The sequence below is a fragment of the Teleopsis dalmanni genome, chromosome 2 (genome assembly GCF_002237135.1).
Source record: "Teleopsis dalmanni isolate 2A chromosome 2, ASM223713v2, whole genome shotgun sequence".
Classification (NCBI taxonomy): domain Eukaryota; kingdom Metazoa; phylum Arthropoda; class Insecta; order Diptera; family Diopsidae; genus Teleopsis; species Teleopsis dalmanni.
In genome coordinates this window covers 178,404,155-178,414,244 of record NC_051847.1, presented here as the reverse complement: position 1 = coordinate 178,414,244, position 10,090 = coordinate 178,404,155, and the positions used below count along the sequence as shown (strand labels likewise).

At 31.0% G+C, this 10,090-nt stretch overlaps 2 protein-coding genes across 2 annotated transcripts; one reads left to right on the top strand and one right to left on the bottom strand.

Annotated features, from left to right (window-relative positions):
* LOC119682359 (eukaryotic translation initiation factor 1A, X-chromosomal-like) lies at positions 1 to 1,127 on the top strand (the record flags this gene model as incomplete). The annotated part of the gene is given in 3 exon segments (XM_038095775.1): positions 1 to 24; positions 138 to 350; positions 776 to 1,127. Coding segments are annotated over 3 exon segments (477 nt in total). The 3' UTR covers positions 1,028 to 1,127.
* Positions 1,128 to 3,985: 2,858 nt separating this feature from the next.
* Positions 3,986 to 7,913, bottom strand: LOC119678854 (the record flags this gene model as incomplete). The annotated part of the gene is made up of 3 exons (XM_038090933.1): positions 7,559 to 7,913; positions 4,372 to 4,587; positions 3,986 to 4,272 (listed from the first exon to the last, which is right to left on the bottom strand). Coding segments are annotated over exons 1-3 (858 nt in total), but the record flags the coding sequence as incomplete, so codon positions are not given.
* Between the last annotated feature and the right edge of the window lie 2,177 nt (positions 7,914 to 10,090).

The following is a 10,090-nucleotide window of genomic DNA, read 5'->3' as shown; positions in this document are numbered from 1 at the left end:
ACATTTTTTTTTATGAAGATAAAGGTTTTTATATTTTAATTATTATTTAAATAGTAATTTTCAAAATACTATAATATTCCAAATTTCATATAATTCTGTTCAGTCCAAAATATAACTGAATCCAATTATTACCACAGGACTGCAGGATGCCGAAAAACAAAGGTAAAGGAGGAAAAAATCGCCGTCGTGGTAAAAATGAAAACGAATATGAGAAGCGTGAACTAGTCTTCAAGGAGGACTTGCAGGAGTATGCTCAGGTTACCAAAATGCTTGGTAGTGGTCACTTGGAGGCTATGTGTTTTGACAATGTCAAACGCTTGTGTCATATTCGTGGTAAACTTCGCAAGAAGGTAAGAGTTCTTTCAATGAATTATTTTAGATTAATTTAGATTAGTATAATAGTTCTAAAAGCTAAATTTGAAGTAAAATAAGAAATAGTTAAGTAGAAATTAAAAAAGTCTCAAACTGTAGTACTAGTTAAATTGGTAGTTGAAAAAGGAGATCAGCATCCTTCTTTAAAACTTATAATATTGATCACTTTCTGAATAAAGGGTATCAGTATCCTGTTTAGAGACTTATAGTATTCATCGAATTCTTGATTAGTAGTAGGGAAAGAGTATTAGTATCCTTTCTTAAGACTTATAATTTGAGTCGATTTCTTAATTTTAATACACATATATAACTTTATGAATATCATTGTTAGTTCAATGAGCATTCAAATAAATTATATTGTACAATATTGTATACAAGTATTTATACCTATTTATGTTAATAGATTTGGATCAATCAAGGCGATTTTATATTGGTTGGGTTGCGTGAATATCAAGATTCAAGGGCTGATGTTATTCTGAAGTACACTCCTGATGAGGCTAGGAACCTTAAAGCATATGGCGAGTTTCCAGAATCTGTACGCATCAATGATACTGTGACTTTCGTTGAGGATGGTTTCGATGACGGTATTGAATTTGATCATGAAATGAGCTCTGAACCAGATGTTGTTAGCTCGAATACCACTCTCGATCCCTAAGGCGATGAGTTCTGAGACCTGTCCTGCTTTATTTTATTTCTTAACAAAAATATAAGAAATTCATTTTTTCAAATTTTTATTTCATTAATATTCATGGCAACAACAATTCTGTTAAATTTTTAAGTGCGCAATAAATAGTTTTTACACCAAAACAATAACAAATTAAATGCAATTATATAGTTTTTATTGAAGTTTTCTATCTGATTACTTAATTAATCACTACAATCTGAATATAACAAACTCTATACATTATGTATAAATAATTCTACCTGAATAGTTAACATCAGATAGTGTTAAGTAGTCGATGATTGTGTATCGATAATACTACTAGCTTTAAGTGTATTAGGTTGAATTAAGTCTTATTACTTACTTTTTTTTTATGTTGAAGCACTTTTACTCTTTATTAACTTGAGGTATCTTCAAAACTTCTCTTTACGCCTTGACTGGATTATTGTTTATCACTTCATTACACTAAGCAATAATTGACCTTAGATTTGCATACCTCTCCGAAGAGCCTGCAACCATTCTGAGATTCGATAACGTGAATACATTTAATTTATGAATGCAATACTCTATACTAAATACTTTTAAATATTTAAATAAGTAATTGTTATAACGACCCATATATCAATACTTTTTATATATTACCGGGCACACATCGTTTAAAATGAGATTAAAACAAGATTGTTTATTCTACTAGTATTATTTACTATTATATGTTCACTTATATATTAATAAGTGTTTTGTTGTCATTTGCGAGTGTTAAATAAACGAATTGAAGTCCTGTCAAAAGTAAAAAACATTGAAAATATTTAAATTTAACATTTATAATTTAAGATTTTCTATTCCTATACTCCCATACGATCATTATGTGAAAATAAGTATTTATAGTGCCTAAAAGTAGGCAATTCTTATAATTAAACGTTATTGATAAAAAGAGAAGAAATATGGTATTCAACTGTTATTGTTTGTTATACATAAATAAAATACTTAAATATTTTTAAATAAAAAATTTAATAAATAATTTTTTAATATATTAAAGAAAATATTTAATACAATATTTAATACAATATTTAATAAAAATTTATTTATAAAATTGAATATAATAGCTAAAATACCTAAACTTTTAATAATATATTGAAAAACATAAATAAATAATTAATATTTAAATCAATTTGTTATTTTTATATGCCAAACTATTGCTGGTCATTCTTATATATGTAGATATATAAAAGGCTTAGTATATAACTTATTAAATGAGCTTATGAGCTATACCGATATATTGACATAGTTGAGCGCATAAAAATTCAGCGGCTTTGCTGGCTTGGTCATGTCGTGCGAATAGAAGAAAGTGCTTCGGCTAGAAAGGTTTTTGATTCGGTACCCGCAGGTGATAAACGCGGTAGAGGATGTCCTGATCTTCGTTGGAAGAACCAGGTGAGCAACGATTTGGGGGCGCTCGGTACTACCAACAGGTGATAGCAAACTACTAATCGGGCTGACTGGCGGAGGCTACTCGCCGCAGCCAAGAACGACTCATGTCTGTAATGGCCAACTAATAACAACAACAAATAACTTATTAAACAATAATTTGAAAAAATAAAATATTAAATATTAAAACAATAAATTTAATCATATAAATAAATCAAATCAATTTATATGTAAAGATTTTAGAAATGATATTTTTTATTAGTAAATAATTAAAACAAATAAATTATTAAATATTAAAATAGAATATAATAATAAATAAAACAAATTAAATTAAATAAATTAAATGTAATTTCTTACATTATTCTTATTAGCAAGGAACTTTTGATTTTAGTTCCTTTCTAGTATTATGTTTATTTTCTGTTTCATCTTCATTTGACTCGTCTGCTTCGAAGTCTTGAGTTAAAGAACTATCCTTTTCTGGATTGTAATGAAAACTTTTACTCTCATATGTGTTTGCATGTACTTCATCCACAATCTTTAGTAGACTTCTAAGTTGTGCAGTTCTCGTTTCATCCGCAAATATACCAGTGCTTTGACCACCGAATTTATTGCGGATCTTGTTTATTAATCTCTGAAGTAAAAATTGCTTCGAAGGTGGCAGAGTTGTTGGTCTTCTAGTTGTAGTGGAGGTAGCAGCTGTCGATGTTGTTGTTATAGTTGTGGGGGTGGTACCAGTAGCAGTACTAGTTGTAGGAGAAGTTACTCCCGTATCTGTTGTAATTGTCCCAGTTGCTTGTTTCACCGCTTGCACATTGACTTTTTTAATCTTATTTTTTGGTTTTTTATGGTTAGGCCTTCGGTACACCTTACGCCTGTGCTTAATCCTTTTTATATTAAGTTGTGGATGATCTCTAGCTCTCTCTGAAGCAAGTTGATGTGATGAGTCCTCAACGGCTGAAGCATTTGCAGATCCCAAATGTACAAGACACAAGCTTAGCAAAAAAATGCTTGTAATTAATTTCGCACCAAACAAAATTTTCATTTTAATTAAAATTTTACTGTTTTAATAAATTATTCGATTAATACTAAGCTCAGTAGAAGAATTGGATGCTTTTATATAAAACCAAAATTTGTAAAAAAAATTGTCAAAAAAGTTTTGGTGAAATTTTGTCGCAGAAAAGTGCTAAATTTTTACAAAATCTATTTAAAAAAAAACTTCAGAAAGTGGATTAAGCCATTAGAGTAATTAAAAGCAAATTCAAACTGATCTATCTCAAGAATGAAAGGTGTTAATTGCAAATAATACCACAGTCTTTCATTGATACGCTTGAATTTCATGCTTTTATTATTTGCTACTTTATCATGTAAAACGCTATAAACAAACACAGTAAATACAATAAATAAATTAGTATGCCTTAAAATGTATACATAATGTTAATTAATAAATTATCTTATGACTATAAAATTCACAATATGTAAAATTTGTTCCATTTCTTCAAATGTTTATTGTATATTCTCGTTTTTTAATTCATTTGGCATCTCTACATTTATAGAACGCGAGTAGCCGCCATAGCCGCTACCACTGTGCGCTCCCCCATAATGACCGTGTCCATGGCCTTCTTCATGTACTGAATGGGAGTGACTGGAAGTATAAACTGGTTTCGCTACGATTTCATAGGTTGTAGATTTTCCACCTCCACTAGCTAAAGCTTTTAAGCCTAGCACACTGGTCAATGTAAGTGCCATTAAAGCCGTCATTAAGGCCTTGCCAGCCATCAGAGCTATTGCACCCATGCCAACTGCCATAAGAGTACCTTAGAATTATAGAGTAAATAACATAATTAAAATAATGTGGAAGCAAAAAATTTATTGTTATCATTGTTAGTTAATGTTATTTATAGGTTTGTGTTTACCTTTCATCATAAGACCTGCAGCTATAATTGCTTCTAGTCCCCCTTTTTTGCCGAATTTTTTGCGTCCAGTCTCTACTGCTGATCTCGATTCTGCCACTGTTTTGTTGTCTATTAATTTGAAACGCAACATGCGAGTCTGTAAGAAATTGGTTAATTTGGAAACAATATAACCATTTAGACGTGAGCTAGGATCATTTGGATAGTTCCGCGCCACTTCTAGAAAATCAAAAAAAATAAAAAAATAAAAATTACGGAAATGGTGTTATCAAAATAGTTTACTGTATGTTATATGGCATTAATTAAGTGGAAAAAAGTCTATAAACTGATTCAAAGTAAATTTTGGTCTCTATGTTTGTGATCTTATATTGTCGGATGACCTACGAAAATACAAAAAAAATGAATAACACATATTATGTTGGGTTGATTATTGGTGCATTTCAAGAAAGGACTAGCGAAAAAAATTCCACCCCGCACTTTTATTCGTTTCTATTTGCTTAAAATCAATAAGCAGTTAAGAAAAAAAGAGAAAAATAAAATAAAAGATATAAAAAAGATAAAAAAAATTTAATTAGAATTGTTGGAATATACTTCATCGTCACATTAAGCTGGTATGAGAAGTATTTGCATCAATCTGGAAATCACGAAACCAGGGAGCAGTTGTTGCAACCTTGCATTGCCATGCCGATAGAGTTTTCTTATGTACACTATAGTAATGTAACACGACTTTAAATTATATTTAAAATAGAAAATTCGTCATAGTCCCTAAACTAGATTCAGCGATAATTACCTATTCGACCTATTACCTATTCCTTTTATCTATATCAAAAGGGTAGTCTAAGAAAAGAAATTTTAGTCCAATAATGAAGTTTGTCATAGAACTACAGTCAAACTTCCATAACTAGAAGTACCATTTTGCAAAGAAAGTTTTCTACTCATGGAGACATTGAGTTGAAGAATTTTTTTTGAAAATTGTAAGTAATTTTCTCTCTTAACCCTGTTGCACTCTATTTAGTCCGAGTTATAGAAGTTCGAGTTTTGGAAGTTTGACTCCATAATCTTTGTAAAGAATTGAAAAGATTATATTTCTGTTAATGGAGTCTATTTTTATGAATTAATTTGAATTCTTTATTATTTAATTTATGTAGACATTAATGAAAAAAAAATTAAAAATTAAAACATAAAGTTATAATATAAATGTTCTTGAACAGTAGTGAGTAACAACAACAAAATTTCATTATTTTTTATTAATTCAATTTTGTGCTGTCCATTAAGTTGTTCCAAGTATTACTAAATATCCACCATTAGTTACCTTTTTGGAAATATTTCTTATATTCAATAATTCGAAAATTACCATAGTTAGAATATGCATGACAATTACGACTTTGGGTCAGTGGATAATGAAAATTGAAGCTGACATACAAATTTGGCAGAGTACAAGTTCAACAAATGGTACTTGTAGTATCAAAAAAAAATTTTTTTTAATAATTAAATATAAGAAAATAATTCCATAAGATAACTGATGATGGGTAATTCTTGGCAATACTTGAAATAGGTCTATAGTCAGTCAAAAATTCGATTAATTAAAAATAATAATAATTTTGTTGTTTTAATTCACTACTGTTCAAAAAATTCTCTATTAAAATAATAGTTTCTATTAAGAAAATGGTTCCATCATCATAATTGACTTTAAAACTAGATTAAATACAGTTATAATATTTAATACCATTTACTTAACGTCGGATCCTAAGCAATATGTTTAGGTAAGAAATAGACTTTATATAAAATTTGAACATTTAGTTTATAGCGTCAGCTATTAAACCAAGCAGTGTTAAAAAAACAAAACAAAAACTTTGAAAAGTTAACGACACCAAATAGAATATATTAAAAATAAGTTTTTGTAATAGATATTTTGATCAGCATTACGGGCTCAACAGAATGGATCTGTCTGAAGTGACAGATAATGTTTTTCCTATTAGGGCAATTATATTTTTAAATACTTTTTTATGATTTTGCTTTGGGCCAGGAATGAAACCACGGAGCAAGAGTGTTTTTAATCTTTTGCGATATTACGTGCTTTTCAAAAATTATCTCTTTGGCCTTTATTATAGAGGTTCAGTGTGGTTTGTTGGGTTGGTGTTAAACGAAAGACGTACAAATAACTTGTTTGATGTTAGATACTCTTCAACGAGGATTATTCTAAACTTCATTCCAAAGGTTGAGTGCGGTTTATTGGGTAAAAACTAATTGGGGTACAAAAGATCTGCTATGGAGCACGAAAGACCTACTAGGACTTTTTGTGATGTTAGATACATTTCAACAAAGATTATTCTAGTCTTCACTATAGAGGTTGAATTCAGTTTGTTGGATTAGAGTCAATTGGATTACAAAAGATCTACTATGGAGCACGAAAACCCTGAGAACTTATATGAAGTTAAGTACTCTTCAACAAAGATTTTTCTGATCTTCACTTCAGATCTTAACTCTGGTGCACGAAAGACCTACTTGTGTGATGGTCGATATTCTTCAACAAGAATTATTTTGATGTTTACTTCAGAATAATGCTTCAGGTTGGTGCCGTCTGTTGGGTTAGAGTTAATTGGAGCACAAAAGACTTACATGGTGCACGAAAGACCTACTTGTATGATGTTAGATGCTCTTCAACGAGGATTACTCTGATCTTTATTTCAGAATAACTCTTCAGGTTGGTGCCGTCTGTTGGGTTAGAGTTAATTGGAGCACAAAAGACCTACTATGGTTGCAGTGCTTTGCGTTACAGGGAGCTGTTTACTTCTGTAAATATTTTCTTTTAATATTTTTCATATATAAATTCATACAAAAGTTTTTTATATAAAGGTCTGTTATGTAAAGAGATTAGAAAATCTTGCATTTTATATAGAATTCTTGCAAAAACTTTTAAATGAAAAAGTAAAACTAAAACACATCATCTTGGAAGCCCACATATTAATATAGTCTTAGATAATTGCAATAGCAATTAACAAACTTTGAGTGCACTTTAATAGAGTATTAAAAATTTTATTGAGAATTCTGATCAAAATGGAAAAGTAATCACTAAACATTGTGAACAATGTAAGTAAACAGCAGGAAACAATTTGTATATTTTTTCAACAAGTGAAAAGTAATTAAAATTACAAAAATAATTAACTATGGTTCGACTCTTATTACTTACCAGCCATCATATCCGCAGTTTTTAGTTCAGTTACATTTGTGTCCTTAACGACACTAACTCCTGGCAAGAGACGCAGTTCTTCTTGTTCTCCTAAACGTTCAATGAGTTTGACAAACTCCACTTTTAAGCACATCCAACTGAAACCAGTATCACATTCACCAAAGGCCCGCTTCATGGTATCGGGTTTTCGGCTACTCTGTGTGTTCGCAGTTGTAGGAGCAGCGGATGTAGTTGCAGTTGGTGTCGCCACTGTGCTCGTTTCAGTGAAGTCTATGCTAGCTGCATCCGAAAACTTGCACATTAAAATAAAAATGACTAAATAGCACAAATATTCCAAGACTTTAAATGGCAGCATCCTTTGGCAGAAAATTCTGTTGAAAATTTTTGATTGAAAATTCGGAAGTACACAACTGTTTGCTTAAATGCTAGAAACCAGACTATCGCACAATATTCAAATGAACTTTGTTTTTATATCGCATTAATTACTTTGCAATGGCAGAATGGCAGCTGAAATTGAAAAAGAAAATTTTGGTTTAACTCAGACAGATACATTTTTCACTTCTGCTTCTGCTTGGCTAAGCTTTTTTCGATTTTCTCAAATTCCCAAATTCCCTTTCACTGCAACTCTATGAGCCGCAACAGCACCGCAGTACCGCAGTACCGCCGCACCGCAGTACCGCAGTACCGCAGCACCGAAGTACCGCCGCATCGCAGCCCAGCAGTACTTACTGAGCATAATCGAGCAACAATTAAAACTACAAATTTTCTTAACACAAAAATATTGTATAAAATTTGGTCACAAAGAAATTTTGATTTGTGGTTTAAATCGCTCTCTTTGGGCTTTGTATCTGATAGAATCACTTAAGCGGTGCGGACAAGACATTACCAAAATTACTCAGGTGTACATAAATATACCGCAAATATCATTAACGCCACAATTGTAGATACTTAGTCCAATAGGCTTTCTTGATGTATTTGGTATTTGGTAGCCAGAGCAGGAGACGCTTTTGTCCATGAATGAAACTGAAAATGAAAGCTGTGCGCTACGCCCCAATGGCACTTTCCCTTACATCGGCTCACACGCATAAATCAAACCAGACAAAGAAATCGTTTCAGAACTACGGAACAAAAAAGTTACAAAAGTATTGTCAACAAATGCAGAGTTAATTATAATAAAATTAATTTGAGAAAATAGTGAAGATGCGTAATTACATGTCCACGGCTAATGTCGCGTGTCTCATAATGCATGCGAGCGTCTCTAAACGCTTCAATTGTCAGCCCAAGACGCTGAGAGAATTGAGCTCTGCTTCCGTGCGGAGCAGACAATTCGAATTCTTTCTAAGTGATTTTGTATCTGTAAGTAAGTTTTTAGTTTCCATAAATCTCTGACAAGATACAATTTATGATCTGAGTTTTAACTTCTATGTTGCTGCTTTAAGAGCTGCGGTCAAAGTTCCAAAACTCAGAATGACACTTTAATGAAGTCATCTTAACTGCCGCTGACAACTTTTTAGTTTTGACCAATTTGTACTTCATTTCGTAACTTGAAACTATTTTCTTCTGCTATTCCAAGCTCTTAAATAATTTATATTACTTTCGGTGGTGGGGAGGGAGTTGAAATTGTGAACGAAAGTTAAAAGTTTTAACTTTAAAGGCGTCTCAAGAATACATTTCGGTAATTTGAAGAATTTTAGTGGTTCAAATATAATTACATGTTTCGTAATGAAGAGTTTTCGAGGTTATCTTATTGGAAGTATTTTGAGAGAAATAGTTTTAACCTACATTTTTAGAAGTTTTACGCAATAAATAGAATTCGAAAATGAATTGATTAGAATGATATTCGTATAAGAATTAAGACAAATAAACCTTGACTTAAAAAACTTGGATAATCAAAAGTTTTGTTTGACAATTTAAAGGGATTACTAAGAAGATATTTCGACTATTAGATGAACTTATCAAATTGTAATCATCTATCTAGAATCAATTACCTATTATTAAATTTTTATTTTGGGCGTATGCTTCTACAACTCGCAACACCTCCGCTCGAAGAGATCTATTATCCATTGTGATGCATCTGATTTGGCAGTAAGAGGCAAGTTACACTGACCTTCATTATTATCATGTACCATCCTTGTTAAACTACATATTTTCCCAGATCAACCACATGAGGTTAAGAAGATCCGATGAGTCTAGTTTCTTTATCTGTACCACACCAGTATGGAAACACTATCCTTTAAATTAGAGTCGTTTCGACGATAGTCACTGGTAAAGAAACTGTTTGATGGATTGTATCTCTTCATCAAACAAACAACTTCTGCTCAACTCACTCAATATATATTTTATTGTAGTCGTATTTATCGGAAATTGTGAGTCAATAAATTATTAGTTGATTAATAATAAATTTGATTAATAAGTTGGGATGAATTTTGGACAGAATAACATCTGTTTTTAATGAATTGTTTTATGGGAATTAACTTTGTTTTTGGATTAACGTTAGACAGGTATTTAAAATATTTCAATTTAAGTACTGTA